This window comes from Callospermophilus lateralis, chromosome 18 (genome assembly GCF_048772815.1).
Source record: "Callospermophilus lateralis isolate mCalLat2 chromosome 18, mCalLat2.hap1, whole genome shotgun sequence".
Classification (NCBI taxonomy): domain Eukaryota; kingdom Metazoa; phylum Chordata; class Mammalia; order Rodentia; family Sciuridae; genus Callospermophilus; species Callospermophilus lateralis.
Window position 1 is genome coordinate 60308189 of NC_135322.1, and position 25664 is coordinate 60333852.

A 25664-nucleotide genomic window follows, 5' to 3' on the forward strand; every position below is an offset into this window, starting at 1 on the left:
ATGTAAATAGCTATTATACTGTATTGTTTAGAAACAGATAGGAAAATAGTCTGTACATGTTCAATACTGATGCAACTTTTTCAAATATTTTCAATCTATCATCAGAGGGGTCAACTATGAACATTTTCATAAAATGACTTTTTTTCAGTACCAAGGATTGAACTCAGGGCCTTGCACATGTAAGACAAGGGCTCTATGCTGAGCCACATCCCCCAGAAAATTACTGTTCAAAAACAATAAAACTGGAATGTTTCTGTATAGTTAACACAGCTGGGATTTTCCCAGAATTCTTCTTGCCCCAGGTTATGTCATCAATGTTTAATCTTCACCATTGCCATGTTGCTTTAAAGGGAAGTCTCTTGGCACCATTTTGCGCTAATTCTAGTAAAGTCTAAAAGAAAGGAGAAAAAAAATTATTTGAATTACTTTATTGAAGGAGATAGGTTATTCAAACACTACACGGATGTCAACAAAGAGCAAAAACATGGAGGAAGTCGGGCTTGTTGGGAGTTGATAGTACTAAAGGCTCTTGTCAAATGCTCAGAATCTAGTTTTTCATATTTCTCCATGGTTTGACTCTTCAATGATCACTCTCTGTTCAAAGATTCTGGACAACAAATGAGATTCTTTTGGCTATCAATCAACAGTCCTCAGGTCTTCTCTCAGCCAAGATATCCCGTAAAAATGTAAATTATTTTTCTGATTCCTCCAGAGGACTGAAAAGTCTTTTTCGCATTGCATTGCCATGCTCCCTGCTCCTGGTCCTCTTTTCCATGTACTGGAAGGAAAAAGGGAGAGAAGAGATGGGAGATGATGTCACCATTTATGCCAGATAAGCCAAATAATAAATGCTATTACAAAAAAAAATTTTTAATTGTATTTTTTTTTAAATTTTACTGAATCTGAGACATTTAGTACAACACTCATTCAATACAGGGTAGCACTTACATCCTAACAGGTACATAATAGTTGCTGAATCGATTGCCTCCCAAAATAAGAATTCAATATTCAATATTTCAGATGGATGAGTTCTGTCCCTGTTCTCCAAGAGTTCACAGTCCAGGAAGTCCTCTAACTCTGCTAAACACATCTAGTTAAGAGGGGCACACCACCTTGAGAGGTAGCCTGTTTAACTGTTGGACAGTTCTACTTGATTCAAAGTTTTCATATTGAACCAAAAAGTATATCCCTGTAATCTCTCCTGTTGTCTTCTGTTTCTTCTTGCCTGCTATATTCAAATAACTGATGAATTATGACCCACTCCTCTTCTTCAGGCTGAACACCATGGGTTTCTACAACTGTTCCACAGTACATTGCTTCTGTCTTCTAACATCTGTAAAATGACTTTTATTTTATACCCCACTATATCATCAACTCACTTTTATATTTAAAAATCACTAGAATTAAACACAATATCCTACTAAACATAGTCTGACAGACATGGTATAATGAACCTAGTTCTTATGTCCTAGTCATAAGTACATTTCTCTAAGTATTACTAAGAATCAATGGCTCTTAGCAGCCACATTATCCTATAGACTCATATGGAAATTTATAGCCGGTTGAACTTCCTAAGATTCTTCATCATGAACAATCATCGAACTTGATTCTCCCTAAATCCTAAATTTCCATAATCAACTTGGATTAAAATGCAATTTTCACCTTGAACATTTCCATGCTAGTACTGTTATGAATATCAGAAAACACAGAACCAGGCACTTAAAGATTTTCTCAAATAAATGGTTATTAACCTATGTTTAGAACACAAAAACCTGAATAGAGTGTTTTATATGTATATATTTAATGCTTACAACATATACAGAAATATAAACATATTTTAAAGGAGAATCCCCCTGGGCAGAAGAGGAAAAGTTAAAGTAAATTCAAACAGGAAAAAAAAATGTGAGTATTTGTGAATAGTTGAACATCAAAATCTTCTAGGAGCCAGAGATACGGAAACAGAGGCCACAGAAACTAAAGATAAGTGACAGAGTTAATCAAGGACTTGACTGAAACCCTTCCCCTACTCTTGAACAGTTTTTAAAATATGGGGATTCATGAAGAGTTGCTTCACTTTTCTGGGCCAGTAATCTCAAATATAAGGAACTGGGCTAGAAAATCTTTAAGAATTTTTCTCCATCAAAGATTTTCATTGAAGGATTCTACAAATCTTTTTTGCCTTCCTCATCAAAAGGCTAAATCAAATTATAGATGAATCACAGAATCACAGTCCTTTCAACAAAAATCATTCTTTTCATCTGTCAAACATTAAATTTCCTCATAAGGTTATTGGGAGGAGCCAACCAAAAATAAACATGGAGGTACAGACTCTAAGTATAGAACTTGATACTGGAATGTCTCTGGCAATCAAGATAGGAGGAGGTTCTTAAGGGTAGGTAAGTCTTCAGAACAGTAGTTTGTCATAGGCCCACTAAATGTGTGCAGAGCAAATTATATTAAAATATATGTTTGAGATATCTCCATAGAATTAAAAGAAATGACTATGAAGTCATTTAGTCATTTACAAAGCCCCATCAAATGATACAAACAGGATAACACCCCCCCAAAAAAAAACAAAACATTTACGCAGGGCAAAGATGATAATGCAAAAGTAATATCAGTGATTATTTCAATAGAAAGAATAAAAACAGTAAGAAAACAGCAGAGAGAGGCCCAGAAAGAAACATCCAGCCCTTTTTCTAGCTAAAAGTTTCGTGGAATGAAGTATTTCCATGACTCATGAAGGGAAAGGTAGGAGGAAAGCATCTGAAGTTAGCATTTAAGTAGAGAGGAAATAAAAGACCATAGTTTCAGAGGATTAGAGTATGAAAGGCCAGACAGAAAAGCACTTATAAAGTAGGTAATGAAGCAATATAAAGGTACACAGAAGGGCATGGGGTTGTGACTCAGCAAGCACTCGCCTAGCACGTGTGAGGCACTGGGTTCGATCCTTAACATCACGTAAAAAATAAATAAATACATAAAGGTTATTGTATCCACCTGACCTGTAACTAAAAAAAATAATAATAAAAATAAAAAATAATTTTTTAGAAAGTACATAGAAGACTTAGAAAATAAGTCATGAAAGCTACATGAAAAAACAATATGGGGCTGGGGTTGTAGCTCAGTGGTAGAGTGTTCACCTAGCAAGAGTGAGGCATAAATTCAATCCTCAACACCAGAAATAAATAAAGTAGCAGATGGGAATAAAAAAAGGAAACACAAATCCAGGCACAGTGGCACACACTTGTAATCCAGCGGCTAGGGAGGCTAAGGCAGGAGGATCATGAGTTCAAAGCAAGCCTCAGCAAAAGCAAGGAGCAACTCAGTGAGACCCTATCTTTAAATAAAATACAAAATAGGGCTGGGGATGTGGCTCAGTGGTTGAGTGCCCCTGAGTTGTTTAATCTTGGTACAGGATTAAATCCTGTTTAATCCTATTCCACCCAAAAGAAAAAGAAAACACAAAATATCTACAACATTTTATCAAATAGTCACTGACAGAGTTCAGGATCAACAAGGGGGAAAAATTCGCATCAAGTTCTAATCACCACAGCAAAATTATTAAACTATTTGGAGGAAAAAAAATTTAAACATAGGAAAAAGCCGTACAATTGAAAGCATGTAAAAACACCACCACCACACCAGCTATATCAATAAAATAGTATTGATTATTCATAAGTTTATTATTAAGTTAGTCCTAGATTTCGTTTCCATACAAACTAGCTTTTATATATGAAGGAAAACATCTTTCCAAAACAATCATTTTAAAAGCCAGTTGTGGTCACACACACCTCTAATTCTAGCTACTCAGGAGACTGAGGCATGAAAAATACAAGTTCAAGGTCAGTCCAGGTGACTTAGTTAGACCTTGTCTCAAAAAGGGGGGTGGCATTGGGGGTGGTAGGACTGTAGCTCAGTGGCATAGCACTTGTCTAGCATGTGCAAGGCCGTGGGTTTGATCCCCACTACAAAGGGAAACAATCATTTTAAAACACTAATATACATATTTGTGCACACAAAGAAAATTATCACCCTTAATTCAGAACTCCAGGAAGTTCTTCAAATAGTAATGATAATGTCACACTGAAACAGGGATTCTTTTTTCTTTTTGTTGGACCTGGGGTTGAACTGAGGGATGCTCTACCACTGAGCCACATGCCCAGCCCGTTTTTTATATTTTATTTGGAGACAGGGTCTCGCTAAGTTGCTGAGGCTGGTCTTGAATTTGCGATCCTCCTATCTCGGCCTCCCAAGCTGCTGGTATTATGGGCCTGTACCACGGGGCCCAGCTTGAAACAGAGATTTTAAGAAGCAAAAACAAAACAAACAAACAAAAAACCCAGAGTAGAAAATATGCAAAAAGAAGAAAGATAAATGCTGGGCAGTTTCAAACATTTCAACCTTTCCATCTGAGAATAGATGAAAAAAGAAAATAAGTTTGAAATACAGAAAATGAAAATTGGAACAGATTTTTTGTCGATATTATGTGTGTGTATGTACACATATTCATAATTATGTATGTATACATACACATATATTTTTAGTCATTACATGTTTTTAAAGGTTCCGAACATAAAAACCTGAAATGCAGACTACAAATGGAATTAAATTTCCTTTTAAAAGTTTGAAATGTCCTCTGCTTGGTTAGCAGTTCCAGGAAATAGACAACAAATTAGGTATTTTGGCTATTTGCCCAAAGCCAAGTCATAACTTAAATGTAAGTTAACTAAGTTAACTTAAGATGACACCTTCCCAAACAAGTCCAATAAGAGCCCTTTGACTTGTACAGCGTAACTATGAAGAAATTCAGGACTTTAAAGCTGTTTCCTTTATGTAAGGAAACAGGCCCAGAGAGTTCAGTCATCTGCTGATCAAGGACTAATTGATTGATGCAACTAAGTCTGATCAGAGACTCAACTTTCTTAAATCTTAAAATTGATCCAACTTGAATTCTCCAGGAAAATAGAAAGTTTTCATCTGTGTGTGTGTGTGTGTGTGTGTGTGTATTTGTCAAAAAGACAGCAGTGTTCTAAACCGTCCCCAAAGGAAGCTTTCATTTTTCCTCTGGGTTTTCAATGGGTGGTCATACATACAAATGTTCTGTTAGACCAAAACTGAAGGACATTTTAATGATGTTAACAACACATAATATTTTACATGTTCTGTTATTCAAGTACTTCCAGCCTTTGACATTCTTCTTACCTCATTCTTCAAGCATTTTCTCATCTCCCGATCAAGAGCATTGCAATGACCAAAAAATTTCAGAATGCTGTGCTAAAAGGAAGAAAAGGGGTAAAAGATTCATCCCATAATATGCCAAGGTCTCTGGCACACAGAATTTAATTCTTATGGAATTGAATTTACTGTGTTCCTTTGTAAAGAAGCAAATAAATAATAGTTAAATGTACCAAATATATAAACAGTCTTATCCTGGTCCTTGCTACCTAGAAGAAAAAAATGCTCCATAGGTGGAATGAAACAAAGGTCTTTACCTAGATAACAGAAAAGTCTCCTAGCCCATCAAAACCTCACACAGACAGAGTGTCAAAGTTTAACACCTCATACCCCTTTCCTGAAGGGACACATTAAAAGCTCAGAGCAATCCATTCTCTAACACAGGGACTGCTGTCAAGCTGCACTGTGCCCACAGTGAAATAAGTAGTGACTTCACTAGCAAGCACTCTGTCCCTTAAGAGTAATTATTTAATAAAATGCTTAGTGCCAGAGCATTTCCTCGTTTGCCTCCATTCAAAATGTCACCAAAATACATCAGAGACACACACTGTCATTACATGACCCATAGTATAAGCCATACAAATAAGCCACTAGTTTATAATAAAAGGAAATCTAAATCTGCTTTGTTGAAAAAACAAAACAACAAAAAATTCCTCCCGGTTTCAAATCCTATGACTGAAGGCAAAAAGTAACAGTGCTGTAAAGCAGGCTAAGAGGAAGGATCTGAATTTCAGTAGGGCCATAATTAGTGTTTACACATCACAACTTTTAAGGGTGGGTCAGATAGCACAGCCATCTGCTGTAATGACAGGCCGTAAATGCTGAACTTGTGTTTGTAGTAAGCACATTTCCCCCTTCTCTTTCTAATTATGGCTTTCATGGAAACCAGACAGCACATAATTAGCAAGCTATGCCTACTACTCTTTCTTTTTTCTCCTCACTGCCACTTTATAAGCATTTTTCAGGTCCACACTGAATAAATGGTCAAGAATCTTTCTGGCAAACATTTAAAGATAGTATAACATCTCCTATTTGTTACCTAATGGCCTTTTCAGAATAAATATCTCCTGTGTATTTTCTCAAACTACTTCTTTGGCAACAAATAAACAGAGACAATGCATTTTCACCCCTTCTAATAATAAACATGTAGCAAAAAAAAAAAAAATTAGACACGTAGAATGCAAGATAATATTTCAGTTTAGTGCACATTTGTTCATATCATCCCACATACAAGCACCAATATGATTTCTTTCATCTCAACATTAAGCCCAAAGAAGAAATTATACTCTTGTGACATCATGTGAAAAAGGTTAAGCCCAATGCCCCAGTGAAACTGGTACAAAAATGCCTGTGGACTGCAATTCTATTGTACACACAGGGCAGCTGTCTCTGGTGCCTGGTATCTACTTCTAGATGAGCATGGAATAAGTGAGTCAATCAGGAGACAACTGAGAACCTTTAACGTGGAGAACTATGTCCCAGATACTGAGCAAGAACGTTCTTGGCCCCATCTCAGCACACAGGAAGAGGGAAGAAAAAAAATGAAGCAACTTCCATAAAATAGTAGTCTAGTCCAGGGACAATGAGGAACTTGCAAGACCTTTTCTGGAAATGTACAAATACAAAACTATTTTCCTAATGATTCTAGCACCTTCTTTTTTTCCTTCATTTTCAACTTCTCACGAGGGTACAGAACTTTTCCCGGGGCTCCATGAAGTCTGTCACAAGAGATTGAACATACAGGCAGATAGGAGAAGCCAGCTGTATTTTATTAATACAGACATAAGAGAATGGTAAAAATGCACATGCAATGTCATCCTTTTCACTTTCTTTCATTGAATAATAAAATTTTTATGAAAATTAGTGCTAATGTGAAACAGTCTATTTTTAAATAATTTTTAAATTTATCAACTTTAATTTATAATTCAGTAAATACTGATAGGTATTACCCACCTAAGTAAAAAGCTCGTTGGAGGCCCCAGTAATGTTCAAGAACGTAAAGGAGTCCCGAAACCCAAAGAATTGCCACGAAGCAGGAGATGCTTTATGAATGTGCATGGAGTATAGTGACTGTGGCACGATAACCTAGGCCAGAAAAGAAGAAAACAGAGGGGAAATGGCCCAACCAAGCTGAAGAAAACCTGGAGAATGATAAAACCTGGCTCAGGAAATGGTTAAGCAGAGACAGTGAGAATGCTCTAAGGTGAGCAAAGGCAAGTATAAAGGCTTAGAGGAAATAATATTCTCCAGCACATACAGAAAACACTAGGAAGGTGGGGAGAAGTCATGGGACAGAGGTGGATTCCAACAGTTACCTATCAATGGGTTTTATGAAGACTAAAGCTCAAAAACAAAAAAATTCTCAGGCAAAGGGAGTCATTTAAGGAGAGCAATAAACTTATTTTTGAAAAATCACTCCAGATGTAGCATGAAAAGTAGATTTAGAGATGAAAAACAGGAGACCAGATAAAAGTCCTAATCAGACACTGTTGTCATGGATTATGTTGGTGGCATGGGCAATAGAAAACAATGATTCAAGAATTGGGCAACACCTGGTAAGTTCACATGATAGATGAGGCTGATGGACAAATTAAAGATGACACTGGCTTCTGGCTTGGACAAGGAAATGTCATGAAGACAGAAAGAGATTTTAAATAAGAGGTAAGATGAGCTTGGGTTTGGACATTGTTTATTTGCACAACATTTAAGTCCACTAGAGTCAAGATAAACAGGGGGAAAAAAAATCTGAGCTAGAGATATTAGTCTCTGAGATCATGGGAGTGAATGAATTTTTCCAGGAGGTACAGAAGAAAAACAGGGCAAGAATAGAGGGTAGTCTGCCAAGGAGACAGAAGAGTGGCCAAAGAAACAGAAGGAAGACCACAGAAGACAGAAGTACGGTACAAGCCTGGAGAAGAACGTTTTGATAAGGAAGCAAACCAGCCTGGAAGAGTGAGGAAACATTGGAAAGGCCCTGTGAAACTAACCACAGTGCAGTCACTAGTGACCCTAACACTGTAGAAAAGGCAGAAGCCAAACTGAAGAAAAAGCATTATTATTATTTTTTAAATATTTATTTATTTATTTATTAGTTGTAGTTGGACACAATATCTTTATTTTATTTATTCTTATGTGGTGCTGAGGGTTGAACCCAGGGCCTCGCACGTGCTAGGTGAGCCCCAGCCCCAGCACAAGAGAAAGTATTATTTTAATAGCTCACACCAACAAAAGCAATGAAGGCTACCAGACAACTGGGATTACAAAGGGATTTTATGTATTCATTTTCTCAGGATGGAAAAGATGTGGGCATTTGAACATGCTAACAGAAGACCAAATTTTAAAAAAAAGGAAAACCATGAAAATTAAAAAAAAAAAATGATAAAGCCAATTGTTAATGAGCTTATTTTTGGGTGATAGAGAAAAAAGAAGTTTTATTTGCTTTGCACTTTCTTAGGCTTTTTTAAACACTATTTCCAAAGACATGTATTACTTACACATTACTTTTATAAATCAGAAAAAATAACATTAAAGGGTTCCACATAGCTTTGAAGAAAACAGCTCTTCTAAATTCTGTATTTTAACCGTAGATAACCTAAGTCTTGCTGACAAACGTAGGCAAAACAGGCCAGTAGATCAGAAGCAGCCTGTAGATACTGACGGCTAAGGAAATGACATTCGGCTGCGAAGACCATAGAAGAACCATAAAACACAGGAAGAATGATAAAAGCACAGCAAGTTAGGATCAGGTGGAGATAAAAAACAGCCCTGCACTTCAAGGACTGGAGAGTGATGTAGAATTCCAGTACAGAAAAGAGCATGCGAAATGATGGTTTAGTCAACAAAGAGATTAAACTGCAGAATTACAAATTCAGGGCTGGAAGATATCTTAAGACAACTTTATCCATTCATTCCAGTGATTAAACTGAAATTTCATTTGTTTAACATGTGTCTAATATTCCTGGACAATGCAGGAAACAGGTAGAATTTCGAGCTTTTAATAAACAGTAAACCACAAAAGTATCCACATATGGTACATTTCCACTTACATCAAGTATAAACCCAGGTAGAACTGAACTCTATTGTAAGGACTTAAAATGGCTAGTTATCCTTCTTGGGGTGTGACTTGCAGGGAGCACAGAGAGCTTTGGGGCGATCATGCTGGCTTAACCAAGGTGGTGAAAAAATGGGCATGAGTTTGTGAGAAATCTGTCTCCTATTATCTGCAGTATTTCCTTACTGCTCAACCCTGAAATACACAGCAGTCAATTTCAGAACTGCTGATCCATACACTGCAAAACCCAAACTCTACCAAAAACAGCTCTTTCAGACTATAGCCTATATTCAAATTACTTGGGCCAGTTCATTTATTCCTTGACTAAAAACTCATTTCAAAAAGCTAGGTTCACTTGTTATTTGTATTCCAGTTTTTGTTTTTCTTCCCATCCTTTCTCACCCTTTTTTAAACTTAGCATGTAAAACATTAAAGATTAAAAAGGCAAGAATTATGTAAAAGATGCCATCAGAAATTTCATTCCCCCATTCTCTTGACTTGCTCCCACCTGTCCCCCAGAAGGTAATGAATCTCATTAATTTCAGGTGTATTTTGTCTTTTTGCACACAAGAGATCCAAGTAGTTTTGCTTTCTCCTTTTCTAAAGAAATGCTAGAATACTGTAGTTTTGCTTTCTCCTTTTCTAAAGAAATGCTAGAATACTGTAAACACTCTCACACTTCAATTTTCTTCACTCAAAGAATCCTGGAAGACATTTCTTGTCAGTTCATAGAAATTTTTATGTTTTAGAGTCCAAGACCCAACTGAAAGACTCCCAACTGAAACAATGTGAGCAAAAATGAAGTACTGGATTATAACACAATGTATAAAACAAATATGCATAAGTCCACACTGATGTAAATAAATAAATGAGAGAAGACACCAGGTCTCCAGAACTCTAAATTATTTATGTGGACACTCCACCTTCAAAGAGGGAAGGGCCTAACTTCCAGTCCCTCAATATAGCTGTGCACAGTGAATTCCTTCTGGAGTTATGGAAGGTGGGAAACAGTAACTTTAAGGGAAATAAGTCGGACAAATACTACTTAATAAGGCCATCCTGATCAACATCAAAAGAGCTCAATCACACACATGTGTAACCTCAATGCAACGTGTGCCGAATATGGTACTTGACCTCTATGGTTTTCCTCCCAAATTCATACCACCATGAGTATAACCATGGGAAACATGACACGTTCAAATAAAGGAGCATCCTAAAATACCTGACCAGTAAACCTCAATATTATCAAGTCATCAAAAACAAAGAAAGAAACTGCCACAGCCAAGAGTAGTCTTGAGGAGTTACAACAAAAGCATGCAACCTGGTGTCCTGAGGAAATCCTGTAATAGGAAATCAGGACAACACCTAACCTGAGAAATCTGAACAAAGCACGACTTTAATTAGTGATCATGTATCTATTAGTTCATTAGCCACAATAAACGTACCTTCCTAATGTGTTCATAGGAGATAGTAGGTGTGGGATATACATGAACGCTGTACTGGAAAATATATTTACAATAAACTTATTAAAGGCCTTACATGCCCAATCAATCATAACACAAATTTTTAAATATGGGCAAAAGATTTTATATGAATGGCCAATAAGTACATGAAAAGATGCTCAAAATCACTAACCACCAGGGAAATACAATCTAAAACCAACAGGAAACACTACTATAATACCCACAGGTTGGAGAAAGTGAAAAATTTTTACAATATTAAGTGCTGGTGAAAATAGGGTGCAGGGGGCTGGAGATGTGGCTCAAGCAGTAGCGCGATCGCCTGGCATGCGGGCGGCCCAGGTTCGATCCTCAGCACCACATACAAACAAAGATGTTGTGTCCGCCGAAAACTAAAGGAAGTAAATAGTTTTTTAAAATTCTCTCTCTCTCTTTAAAAAAAAAAAAAGAAAGAAAGAAAAGAAAATAGGGTGCAGGTAGAAACATAAAATAGTACTGAATGGAAAAGTCTGGCAGTTTCTTATAAACACTTACTTACCACACCACCTAGTCATTCCACTTCCAGGGATTTACCCAAGTGAAATAAAAAGATATCCACACAAATACTTGTATACAAATGTTCATAGCAGCTTTATTCAAAACAGCATAACTGCAAACAACCTAAATATCCATCAATAGGCAAGCAAACTGGCATATTCATACAATGGAATACCACTTAGAAATAAAAATGAATGAATTAATGACATATCCAACAAACTCTATTAGCTTCAAAAAATATGGAACAATACATAAAAACATACAATGTAGAGTACATTTATAACAAATTCTAGAATAGCAAAACTAATCTACATTAACAAAAAGTAGTTCAGGGGTTACCTGGGCCAAGGTGAGAAATGGGGACTGTAAAGCCACACAGGGAACTCTAATACGAAAGAAATGTTGTTTACCTCAACTGTGACAATGATTGCATGGGTGTTTATGTTGGTCAAAAATCAAACTGTACACTTAAATAGCTGTTTTACTGTATGAAATTATACTTCAAAAGTTAATTCTTCAAAAGTCTATCTTTAGTTCCAATGATCTGAAATATCCCCTTCATTATAAGAAATCCTTTTGAAATGTAATATTTGATTCCTATTTAAAAAGTCATGGACCAGGCTATGTATAGCTCAGTTGGTAGAGTGCTTGTCTAACATGCACAAGGACCTGGGTTCAATCCCTAGCACCACTGAAAAAATTGGGGTTGTGGCTCAGTGGTAAAGGGCTTGCCTAGCCCATGTGAAGCACTGGGTTGCACCCTTAGCACCACATAACAAGTGAAATAAAAGCATGCTGTCCATCTACAACTACAAAAATAAAAATTAAACAACAGCAAAAAAATCATGGACCAAAGAGCAGTATGCAAATAACATGTAACAAAGAATACTTAAAATCAAGGATTGAAAAACTGAAGCCCTTAATCTGGTTAACCTAGGAAGTAAATATGAAAAAACAGCATTTCTTCACATATGCATAATGTTATGAAAACACAACACACTTCTAAAGGTTAAATTGGCAAAATCATTAAGGATAAGACAAACATATTACCCTACAAAATCTCTTTCTCTCCAAAGCTTCTTTCTGGTAGTGGACACTCCCTGTTTTCCTTTTACTATAACTCACTACATACAGAGCTGAAACATTCTGTATTGAGTCAATATAAATAATAAGTTCCTGTTTTTTAAAAAGTAAACATTTTATATTTTTACTTAAAAAATCAGAAGTTGTGCCAGGCACAGTGGTCCATGCCTATAATCCCAGTGATTCAGAATGCTAAAGCAGGAGGACTGCAATTTTGAGGTCAGCCTCAGCGACTTAATGAAGTCCTAAGCAACTTAGTGAGAGCCTGTCTCAAAATAAAAATTCAAAAGGGCTGAGGATGTGGCTCAGTGATAAAACATCGTGGGTTCAATACCTACTACCAAAAATAAATAAATAAATAAAATCAGAAGTTGTGTTTCAGTTATGCAGTCTAGCTCAATTATCAGCTGAGTCAATTCAGGAATAGTGGGGCAGTTCCCGAGACTTGATTTAAAAGTATGGTGAAGGGGATGTGGCTAAGCGGTAGCGCGCTTGCCTAGCATGCGTGTGGCCTGGGTTCGATCCTCAGCACCACATACAAACAAAGATGTTGTATCCACCGAAAATTAAAATAATGAATAATAAAAAATTTTCTCTCTCAAAAAAAAATAAATAAATAAAAGTATGGTGAAAATGGTTTACCTAAAGTATACTGTCATCAAGTAAAAATATGACTTCACAGGCTAAGTATTTCTTAGTACCTGACTTTTGGTCTTTAAATTTTATTCATTTAAGTATTATTATTAAATGAGATACATTGAAAGTTTATAAGTATCATGAGAAAAGAAACTAATTCACCATGGGAAGTAAAAAACAAATATTTCCTACAACTATGTCATGCATCAAATGTAGGAGGAAAAGCTAAATATTCAATATCTATAAAAATGTCAGCTTGACTTAATGCATTCTAAGTATGGGTTCCTTTTTTTCCTTTTTTTTTTTTTTCTCTTTTTTTTTTTTTTTTTTTTTGCAGTACTGGGGATTGAACCCAGGGCCGTATACATCCTAGGCAAAGCACTGTAACACTGGACTATAATCCCCAGCCCTCTATTTAGGTCTAACCATTGAATTGCTTCCATTTCACTAACAATTAAATCCATCAGATTAGGCTGCTCATAAATTCAATGTAACTAAACATCTAATTATATAAAATGTTTCAATTACCATAAAACAGAGAATGGTAGCCATTAAGAAACAGATAATCACAGAATAACTCTTTCATGATCAGAAGAGTCAGAGCTGAACTGTTCTATTATTAAGAATAGGAAAGATATTTCACTGTTAAGAACACAGTTTCCAACTACTACATACTGTTTCAGAAGTTCTCTAAACAAACTATCATGGCTTTATTTTTACTAATCATAAAAGGAGGTGGTTTCTTTAAAAGAAAAATTTTACATCATTAAGCTCAGATCCACTACTAAGACATTATCATTTCTTTCCATTAAGGGAGATAACATTTTACATTAGTGTGTTGTACCTAAGTTTTTTTATATTTTATGGTCATTTTTCTGAACTCTTACATTTTTGTGACATTCCTTAAGCAAGTTAATCAAGATGTTGCATTCTTCAGTGTGCAAGTGCGAAGATAAGTCAGGATGCATCTTTGGGAGGTGATGATCACAGCAGTGCAACCTGTGAATACAAGAATGTCTTGAATATGGATGAATACATTTGTGAATACCACTTAAAAGAAATTTCAATAAGAACCCCAAATGACCTTCATCAGAAAAGAATGTTAACCATTAACCAGCAGTGAGACTTTAGGCAAACCATTAAATATTAGCCTCTGTTTCCTTATCTAATGATTTCACATACTCAGCAAGTTATCAGGAGTGTTTAATAGAACCTGCATCCAGAAGCAGGAACCATAGAGAGAAATAAGTGGAAATAAGAGCTCAAGCAAAAACAGCTTGCCTGATTTCAAATATTTTCCTCAGATTCCTTAAATTGATTACTCCTCATTTTGTTCAGCGGAAATTCCACCTATTAAGAGAATTGGTTTATAAATTCATTTAAAACACCTATTCTCCTGAGAAGGCTAAAGGACTATTAGTTAGTCTCATATTAGTATGAATTAATACAGACTGCTTTCTTCTTAACATCTGCTAAGACACTTGGTTAGACAATGAAGTAGAATAAGAAGCATATATGAATTTTTTTTCAAGTGGAGCAATTATGTCCATAAAATTAATTATTACACTGAAAACAGGAAGTATTAGAGACACGGAGAAAACAGACGCCTTGTGCAGTGTTTGTGGGACTGTAAAACAGTGCACAGTAGAAAACAGTATGGTGGCTGATCAAATATCAAAAACAGAGTTGCCATATGATCCAGCAATTCCACTTCTGCTTATATATATCCAAAATAACTGAAGCAGGGTCCTATTACACCAATGTAACACATCATTCCCCAGTTAAAATAAGCCACCCAAGTGTCCACAGACAGATGAATAGACAAGCATGATATGGTATACATATGATGGAATATTATTTCCTTAAAAAGGAAAGAAATTCATACTATTTAAATTCATATTATTTCCTTAAAAAAGAAAGAAAGTAGAATGGTGTTTACCTGGAGCAGGGGGAGGAAAATTTCCTAATTTACTGTTTAATGGGTAAGAGAGAGTTACAGAGATAGATAGTCGCACAACAGTATGAATGTGTTTTTTGTTTTCCTGGTGCTGAGGACTGAACCCAAAAACACTCTACTACTGAACTATATTCCTAGCCCCCCCCCCCTTTTTTTTTTTTAAACAGGGTCTAAATTGCTCAGGCTGGCCTGGAACTTGTGATCTTAACTTCATTACACCTGGCATGAACTATATGCTTAAAAATGGTTAAGATGGCAATTATTAGAATTTTTCAAAAAGGAAAAGAAAACAGGAGAAAATTTAAACATTAGATTGAGCAAAAAGTTCTGATATATCACAAGCACAAACCATAAAATAAAAATTCACATATCATCAAAACCACAATCTTTCACACTTCAAAAAACACCATGAAGAATAATGACATGTTAATATCATCAACTACAATAAATGTATCAGTGTGGTTCAGGGTGTTGACGGCTGTGCTTGAATGGGGGAAGGAGATATATGGCAGCTCTGTACTTTGTGTTCAACTTTGCTATGAACTTACCACTACTCTAAAATAGAAAATCTATTTTAAAAGACAAGCTATAAACCAGAAGATATTTGCAAATCACATATGATAAAGTATTTGTGTTCTTGTTACTAGAACACAAAAAAATGCTTACAATTCAGTAAGACCAAGAATCCAATTTGTAAAACAGACCCACCCCCCAGCAAAAAAATGGGCAAAAGTTTGAATATATCACAAAAAAATAAAGGAATGATTAATTAAGCACATGAAAAGATGCTCAACCCCATTAGTCTTTAGGAAAATGCAAATTAAAATTACAAAGAAATATCACCACTCCTATCAGCTACACAGATGCTCCTCAACAGCAGGGTTATACCCAGATAGACCTATTTTAATCTAAATATATTGTGAGTCAAAAATGCATTTAATACAGTAACCCAATGAACATTGTAGCTTTGCCTTGCCAGTCTGAAATGTGCTCAGAACACTTGCATTAGCGAACAGTTGGGCAAAATCATCTAATACAAAACCTATTTTATAAATAAAGCATTGAATATCTCTTGTAATTATGGAACAGTACACTGAAAGTGTGAAACAGAGTAGTTATGCAGTACTCACCATTAATGTACACAGATGAAAACACACTGGCCCTGAAGAATGTTTGATGCATTGAACTAAAATTAACTGCTGGATGATGTGGATGCTACAGCGACAAGAGTACTGACTCCTCTATCTTCTGACGAGACTTGAGAATAACTGGTGGAAGGCACTGAGGCATTGACACTTGTTGACAGTTTAGCAGGCATAGTGTTTTTCAGAAAGATATCAAGTTTTGACTGTACAGTCAGTTTCTTTTCTTCATTATATATTTCTCTATAGCAAGCAAGAGCATCTTGAATCTGCCTGTCAGCTCTTGCATATCTCTCATAATTGCTGTCCATTTCTTCTAACATCCGCATACCACTGCTGATAGTAGCAAATGCCTCTGCTAGTTTCTTTGCTGTGAACTTTCTTGGTGCCTTCCATATAATTTCTTCCTCTGCTTTAACTTCTTTATTTCTTTCCTTCTCTGGTTCAATCAGCTCCTCATTGGAAATCTCTTCAGTTTTAATGCTGACAATTTCATGAATATCGTCTTCATGGATGTCTAATTTTAATTGCTTCCCAAGAGTTAATATGTTGTTACTTACCATATCATCAACAGCAGACCCTTTGTTAAAACCTTTGAATGTGTTCACATATGTCTTCAAAACTTTCTTCCAAATGCAGTTCATGCACTGTTGTGTGACTTCTTCCCATGCTGCAGCAATGTTCTGGATAGCATTTAGAATGTTAAAACCTTTCCAAAATTCCTGGAGTGTTTGGCCAGATTCAGTTGCTTCAACAGCCTGAGCAAATGTCTGGCGTAAATAGTGTGCTTTGAAGGCAGCTATTGCACCTTGGTCCATTGGCTGAATGAGTGTGGTTATGTTGAGTGGCAAATAAACCACCTTTACATCAGGATGCATGGCTCCAATATGTTGTGGATGCCCTGGAGCGTCATCTAAGATCAGAAGAATCCTGAATGGGATATTGTTTTGCCTACAATATTCTCTTGCCTGTGGAATAAAACAGTTCAAAAACCAGTCTTCAAACAACACTGAAGTCATCCAGGCTTTCTTATTATGGCGATAATAAACAGGAAGTGTATGCTTGCTCACATTCTTAAATGCTCTAGGGTTCTCTGAGTGGTAGATGAGAAAAGGCTTTAATTTGAATCCTGAAACATTTCCACCCAAAAGCACAGTTACATGGTCTCTGAATCCTGGTATTGTCTTGTACTCCTGAGGAACGTATGTATGCTCTGGCAGACGCTTCCAGAACAAGCTTGTTTCATCAACATTAAATATCTGTTCTGGTAAATATTTCTGATCCACAATTATCCTATGCAGCTCTTCCTTAAAAGCTTCAGCACATTCAATATCGGCACTTGCTGCTTCACCACTGACCTTCACAGTGTGAAAATTATGACGCCTTTTGAAGCGCTGGAACCACCCATGACTTGCAGTAAACATCTGTGTGTATGTAGGATCAGCATGTTCTTTCAGCATATTGAAAAGACTTCTTGCCTTAGCCTGGATCATCAGCAGACTAAGTGGTGCACGCTTTCGTATCTGCTCATCTATCCACTCAACAAGTAATTTTTCCATATCATCAATTGGCCCGGCTCTTTTCTTTGTAATGACAGTGGACTTAACTGATGCTGACGATTTCACTGCATCGCTGATTCGTTTCTTATCCTTTAAGATGGTTGAGATTGTGGACTGTGACAGTCCTGACTCCCGTGCAATGACCATTACTGGCTTGCCACCTTCATGCTGAGCAATTATTTTGAGTTTCATCTCAAGAGTAATTGCCTTCCTCCTCTTCTTTTCACCAGAAGCAGGAGACACAGATGGGCGTTTTGTAGACATGATGGGATGCAAAAACACAAAACACAAAATCCAAAAAGTGTTGGCAACACAGTACACTGCAAAGTTTACCCTTGTGATCACGTGGCTGTCTGGGAGCTATAGCTGGCAGCTGCTGCCCACCACTGAGTGAGAGTATTGTACTGCATATCGCCAGCCAGGGAACAGATTGAACTCAAAATTCGATGAATGGTTTCTACTGAAAATGTATTGCTAGCACATCATTGTAAAGTTGAAAGCTCATAAGTCGAACCATCATTAAACCAGGGACCGTCTGTAATCAAAAAGTCAGACAATACCAAGCATTGGTTAGGATATGGAGAAACTGCACACAGGAGAAATGAAAATATAAATCCACCCAAAGACATGTATGTGCATGTTCACAGCAGTATTATTCATAACAGCTAATACTGGAAACTATCCAGATGTCCAGGGAATTGGATGAACAAAATGTGGTATATCTACATAATGGGATGCCATTTTGCAATTAGAAGAAACGAACCACTGATACATGCTCTAGCAATGATGATCTCAACAGCCCATAGCCAGATGCAAAAGACTATATACTGCATCAGTCCATTTATATACAATGAATAGAAAAATAAAAGGCAAATTTACAGATACAAAAAGCAAATCATTGTTTGCCTAGGACTAAAGATGAGAGTGATGATTAATTTGTAACTGTGAACAAAGGAACCTCTTCCAGTAATGAAAATGTTCTAAAACCGGATTGTGGCAATGGTTGCACAATTCTACAAATCTACTAAAATATTACAAAGGTCGAGTTTTATGAAAAGTAAATTATACCTCAATAAAGGCTGTTTAAAAAAAAGTTCTGGGCTGGGATTGTGGCTCAGTGGTAGAGCACTTGCCTAGCAAGTGTGAAACCCTGGATTCGCTCCTCATCACTACATGAAAATAAATAAATAAAATAAAGGTACTGAGTCCAACTACAACTAAAAAATAAATATATTTTTTAAATGTTTAAAAAAAAAGTTCCAAGAATGTACAAAACTTGAAAGCATTATGTTAAACACAGTAAGCCAAACTCAAAAAGCCAAGGGTCATATTTTCTCTCATATGTTTAAGAGGAAAAAGGAAAATAAAGGGGTGTGTGTGGGGGGGGGGTATCTCATGAATCTCTAAGATAAAGACCAATAGAGGAAAAGGATCAGGGGGAGCATGTACCAATGTGTATGATGTATAATTATAACACACCAATACAAAACACGTGGAAAAAATAAGAACAATGAAAAGAAAAAGATGTGTTAATTTATAAGTTCTGAAAAATTCAAAATGCACATCACTCCCAACAAATACAAAAACAACAACAAAAATATTTGAACAAAGAATTTCAAAGGACTACAGCACAGCTAATTCAGACTTGGAACTTTATTGGTAGATCACTATCTCATTCAGTAACTATGACCACACACACACACTCTCTATCACACACAAACATACCACAGGTAAAGATCAAGAATTAAGTTATTACACCCAGCTAAGAATTTATTTGAATGAAAAACAGAAAGGCAGCCAAGTTCAAATTTTGTTTACCTAGCACTGATTACAAGGTCTTATAACAGAAATTTATTGCTTCAGGAGAATCAACAATGTAGTTCAACAATGTAAGTCATCTAATGTTGTACTAATATTACGCACCTACATTTATGTATAAGTTATCTGTTTTCCACCTCATTGTCTCTAAAAAGAAACAATAGCTTAGCCACCTAAAAAATGTCTTTAACATTTTATTCTGTAAATTTATTTGATAATGTTTTTGTGCAGTTCTATCAACTAAACCTCAAATGTAGGCCTGTACAGTTCAGAAACAAGCTTATGATGTACAGAAATAACCTCTTTAATTGGCAAAGTAAACATAGATGGTCCCCTACCTACAACTGTTCTTACTGATTTCTTGACTTACAATGGTGCAAAGGCCATAACTTCAGAAACCGTACTTCATTGCTCTTCTCCGGAGCAAACAGTATGCAGCACAATACCCTGACACTCACTCTTGATGATGGCAGTGGCAGTCAGCATAACTCCCAGCCACATGATCACAAGGGGAACCACATACTCTACAGTGTACTTATTGTGTTGCCATCACTTTTTTGGATGTTGTGTTTGGTTTTCACATTCCATCAGGTCTACAAAACACCCATCTGTGTGTGTGCGTGAGATAAACACTTGATTATAAAATAGTCTTTGTGTTAAGTGATTCTGCCCAACTAGAGGCTAGGGTAAATATTCTGAGCATACTTAAGAAAGGCTAGACTAGCTATGATGTAAGCCTAGGTATGATAAATGCATATTTTTACTTACATTTTCAATTTATGATAGGTTTATCTGATCACAACCCACTGAAAGTCCAGGAGCATCTTTTACTTGAGGAGACACTTGGTGCTAAGATACTATATACATGTACACTGTATATAAGCACAAATACACATACTGGTATGTAAAATATAGAATAAAATATATTCTCCTCTCTTCATAACAAAAATTTATTTCAAACATGTAAGCTACTGTTAATCCAGCCAAGGAACCAATAGAAATTTTCCCTTTTAAAAATTTTTTTTTAATTTTTTTTTTTTAGTTATAGTTGGACACAATACCTTTATTTCACTTATTTATTTTTATGTGGTGCTGAGGATCAAACCCAGGGTCCCGCACGTGTGAGACAAGCGCTCTACCACTGAGCCACAACCCCAGTGTTGGGAAAACATATAACGACGGCAGCACCCCAGAAAAAACCCCAACATGGAGTCTAACAACCCTCTTTCTCCTCTTTGTTTCTTTCACTAGTGCGAAATGTTCCCGCCAGCGCCAATGTTCAAACCCTGCTGGTGGGAAGCCTTAGCCCCAATTAGAATTAACTTCTTGGGCTCCGGAACTGACATATGGAAGAGCTTGCCAATAAACGGTGACCTGTTATCTACCTCAGCCCTGCAACCTCTCCTTAGACCTAAACAAACACACAGCCTTTTGTAATAAAGCAGAAACCTCTTTGGTGATCTGTGTCCTGTGGTGCGGCGTCTTCCAGTCTTACACCCGCCCTAAAATTTTATTTTATTTATCTTTAATTTTTTTTAAAAAAGAGAGAGAGAGAGAGAGAGAGAGAGAATGAATGAATTTTTTTAATATTTATTTTTTAGCTTTTGGCAGACACAACATCTTTGTTTGTATGTGGTGCTGAGGATCGAACCCGGGCCACACGCATGCCAGGCGAGCGCACTACCGCTTGAGCCACATCCCCAGCCCAAATTTTATTTTTAATTGACAAATAATATTTGTATTCTTTTATTTATGGGATTCTCCTAATTTTTTATCCAGATGACTATTTCATAAAAATTAAATGGTTTCTGCTTCCTTCTCCTACTCTTCTTGATATGAATTATTACTTAAAGCTCTAAACACTCACCCTTATCTAATTCCTTATAATACAAATCATTTCCCTCTTTCCTCCACCACATCTTTTTTCCACCATGTTTTCTTCAGATAGAAAGCTCCCGCCCCTTTCCCTCTACCCACCCTGAGCCTATGCTATGCTCTCTTCCACGCACCCCATGTCACCTGGCTTTCCCCAAACATCAGTGCATACACAGATGTACTACTGTTCTCTTGGGTGTAATATACAAAGTATGACTATAAGTGTGGCAACAGTGCTGTTCTCTCAGAACACAGATGAGCAAGTGCTGATATTTCCTGTAGTTGTCTTCCTACTTTAATTAAACACTCAGAATTCAAGGCATTTTTTAATGAACTGAAGAAAAATCTAGATATATACTCCATATTCTTATTTTTTAAATTTCTTCAAAACCATAAGATGGTATCAACATTATTAGTTTAGAAAATAATTTAGTGAATTAATGTGTTAGACAGTCTTAACAATCCAACAACCATAGAAAATGAATACCCTTTTAAATTCAGCTGAACCATAAAGAAACTACCTTTTTGTAGGTCAAAACATGCATCACCCACATTTTCATAGAAAAGTCCCAGGTCACACAGTGACAGTTAACTACCCACTCTCATCCTGACGGATTTTTCCATGTTCAAAATAGTAAAGACATACCTTCTTAGCAGTTTGTGAATGAAATAAATTCAGACAGGAAAAAACTGTTTTAGGCTAGGTTGTAGCTCAGTGGTAGAGCACTTGACTAGCATGAGTGAGGCACTGGGTTCGATCCTCAGCACCACATAGAAATAAATAAATAAAAATAAAGGTACTGTGCCTATCTACAACTAAAATAATAAAGAAAAAAACTTCCCAAAGAACCTCTGGTTGGCCTAGTTCACTAGGCACTAATTCCAGGCCTAAATTCCAAAGACGTTAATATGGTACTTTCCTGTATTATCACTAATAGAGGGCTTATGAATATCAAAAAATAGAATATTACTATACTAGTCACTGGTCAGCCTACCCAGAATACTGACAATCTGAACACTAGGACCAGGCATGAAGAGGGATGTTCATGTTAGAAATGAGTCTGACACTAGATTAAAAGAGAAAACCACTGATGAAACAGGGACTACTTATCAACTTAGAGAAGCCCACAACACAGAGGAGATACAAATAAGAAACAGTCAGATTAAAAAGGTCATTGGATTTCAAGGAAAATGTGGGTAGTTTTTTTTAGGACAAAAGTTGTGGACTTGACTTTCCTAAGTTATATAACTTTGGTTACTAATTTGAGATCTGTCTCTTCTTCCATAAAAAGGAATTAACTTTTGACTTGTATCTCACAGGTTAAAACAATGTGTGTGTTTGAAATAGTGAACAGTAAGTGTGGCATGTGTGTCTCTGAAGTTCTCAGTCATATAGTGTGAAAGACTGACCTGAATCTACTCGGTGATATGTCTGAAGACAAAACTGAAACCAAAGGGTGAAAGTACAAAAGCAGATGTCACGTTCATGGGAGTCTAACAACAAAACAGGCCATGTGCACCTGTGTTTTATCTGTTGTAATGTGCCCAAAAGAGACTGGCTACATCAACATAGGACATTATAGGGTATATTCTTCATCACATTCTTAAGTTTCTTCTCAAATAATAAGTTCCCAATTAATTTATTTCAAGCCACTTCCAAAAATAAAATGCACATCCAAAGAATAAACACTTGCTATGATTAAGAATCCAGAGGACTGGAGGTGTAGCTCAGTGGAGGAGTACGTGCTTAGCTGGTACAAGACCCTGGATTCAATACCCCGCGTGTCTCTCTCTCTCTCTCTCTCTCTCTCTCTCACACACACACACACACACACACACACACACACACACCAGAAAACAATTTCAAAAAGGTAGTATTGGGCTGGGATTGTGGCTCAGCAGTAGAACTCTTGCCTCTCACGGGCGGGACCCGGGTTCTATCCTCAGCACCACATAAAAATAAAAGAATTGTGTTGTGTCCATCTACACCTAAAAAATAAATATTTTTAAAAGAAAAGTAGTGTCAAAGTAAATATAAACATCAATACCACGGTTGAAACAAAAGTGAAGGGGACATTCATTGTAATAAGACCCTGTACACAGTGTTTGCAGTGAGAGTAATAAATCCCATCCAAATTGTATTAAACACAAAACTTCAATCTTACCAGAAATCATTTTTAAAAGTCTATTCTAGTAACACTATTATAACTCAAAGTATTTCTTACAAACTAAAAGAAAGTATATAAACACAAAACTTCAGTTCCATCTTTACACTGGTCTTTATAAGTCACCAGAAAGATAAACTTGTCACAATTACACCTCCTTCTCCGTTCCAGCTTCCTCAAGTATGAACACAAGGATACTAAGATAGTTCAATGAAACAAAAATTTTCCACTGTGAAACACTGGTATTTTACTGTATGGCTAAGAAAGCTCCTAATAAAGCAATTTTAACTTTTTCTTGAGGGTTGGCTGGGAGGGTGAAAGCAGTGGGGTACTCTCAATAAAAATATAAAAACTAAAATTTTATTTTATTTACTCTTCGTTTACCACAACTGTGAGGCAAAATGTTCCTAATGAATATTCTGAGAGAGCAGATTTCAACCACAAGATGGCACAATTCTAGAAAATAAATAAAGAGAACTTCAATACAAAGAAAAGGGATAAGTATTCCAATAACAGGCTTTGGAATATCTATAATCACAGGGGAAACCCTGTATTTTAATGCCACCTGTTTTTTTACTTTGGAAATACCTTGCTACTGTTTGGCTGTACCAGAAATAAATTTATACTACAGTTAAAATTTATAATGTTATTTTAAAATGAGAAAAAAAAAAGGCCAGAAAAGTCTCTTGTTCAGGGTCTGTTTAAGATCTGTTCTCTAGAAAAAACTATTAATATTTAATGTTTCCTAAAACGGTTATTATAAAGCCTATATTTCATAAAGACCTGATACTAATTAAATGAGTACTTTCAAAACTTTTTCAAACTATGAACCACGCTGCACCAGAGATAGCAAAAATAGCATGAGTGTGTCCACCCTACTCACTCCTCATCACTGCTGCAAAGCAACCGAGTCTGAACTATTATCACTCCTAGGGTACAGACCTGTTACTACGGACAGCAACCAGGAGGCTGACTAGGGAGGACTTAACAATGACTTCTCCAAATAACTGCACAGGGACTGGGCCCTCAGTAGCATTCTCTGATCATTTATCGGTACTTGCTAGGTGCGAAGCCCTCTGCCAAGTCACGAGGATTTCAAAGACAACATTAACACATACATGTGGAAGGTGCGGAGATGACTGACAGGATGCTCCTGTAAATACATGCAGAAAATGACCAACGAGTGTGTGTTGAATGCTGAATTTACGTTTATCAGAGATTGAGAAATAATTCACACCCTAACACACAAAAAAGATACAGGCCTCGCACTAGCAAGTACTGATAAATGATTAGGGAAAGCTACTGAGGACGTTTTTAAATCAACTCTACGTTAGGGAAAGGGTGCCGCACCAGAGGGCCCTTGCTACTGCACACTTAACATTCATTTAAGGTTCCCAAGTTCTCCGCTTCCTTAAGACTACACAAGACGTCTCCTGTGAAGACCAGCACGGTCATCTTTAAAGCCCACAAAAGGTGAGAACGTCTACTTTCCTTGACAAATGCAACGATGGGGATCGTGCCCGTTCTGACGTCGCGAGTCGGATTAGGGCAACTCTGAAGCTAAAAGGCGCCCTAGAAGGCTCCAGTGACAGCAATAATGAAGTTTGCCAGGCGCTCCCCGCGTTTTCAAACTGCGCTTCGGAAACCGACGCGTGGACAACACCCATTATACAGGCGCGGCGGCCGAGGCTCAGAAGCGGAGGGCCAGTCAAGGTCACCAGGCTCGCGAGGGGCGGACGGACGCCGAGGGTCAGGAGTGCAGGACACCCATGGGCTGCTCGGGGCGGCGGCGTGTCCCCCGCGCACGCGGAGGGCAGACCACTCGTGAAGCACCTAAGCCACCACTGAAACTGCCCGGCCCGTGGCTCCGCTGGGTCCTCCTCGCCCAGCCACCTAGGCACCGCGAAGGGCAGGCCACCCGAGCGACGCGGGCGTCACTCCTCCCCGCGAGCCCAGACACGGCGAGGCCCAGCCGCGGTTCTCAGAACCTTTCCCCCGCGCCCCCAGGACTCACCGACTCGAGGCCGAAAGCCAAGTCTTACAGAGACCCGAAGGCCGGGTGCCCAGGCCTCGCACAGCCCCGCCGGAAGCGAACTCCCAGCCGCGACCCGCCCCGCCTCCGTCGCGGCCTGGGCGCATGCGC

General features: G+C 37.2%; 2 protein-coding genes across 3 annotated transcripts in view; one reads left to right on the forward strand and one right to left on the reverse strand.

The window, feature by feature from the left end:
• Gan (gigaxonin) overlaps positions 1 to 25664 on the forward strand; it is a 383888-nt gene that overhangs the window by 75850 nt on the left and 282374 nt on the right. The window lies entirely within an intron of this gene.
• Cmc2 (C-X9-C motif containing 2) lies at positions 414 to 25646 on the reverse strand. Of its 2 annotated transcripts, XM_076839593.1 has the most exons (4): positions 25536 to 25646; positions 13893 to 14004; positions 5206 to 5277; positions 414 to 778 (listed from the first exon to the last, which is right to left on the reverse strand). In XM_076839593.1, the coding sequence occupies exons 2-4, from the start codon at positions 13971 to 13973 to the stop codon at positions 692 to 694; spliced, it is 240 nt and encodes a 79-aa protein (XP_076695708.1). In that variant the 5' UTR covers positions 13974 to 14004; positions 25536 to 25646; the 3' UTR covers positions 414 to 691. The 2 variants fall into 2 exon arrangements, with proteins under 2 accessions (XP_076695708.1, XP_076695707.1); XM_076839592.1 differs by lacking the exons at positions 414 to 778; positions 5206 to 5277; positions 13893 to 14004 and adding an exon at positions 16102 to 18198 and having other exon boundaries at positions 25536 to 25609.

Coding starts and splice junctions, on each gene's coding strand:
- Cmc2 (XM_076839592.1), bottom strand. CDS start 17,927: ATGTCTACAAAACGCCCATCTGTGTCTCCTGCTTCTGGTGAAAAGAAG.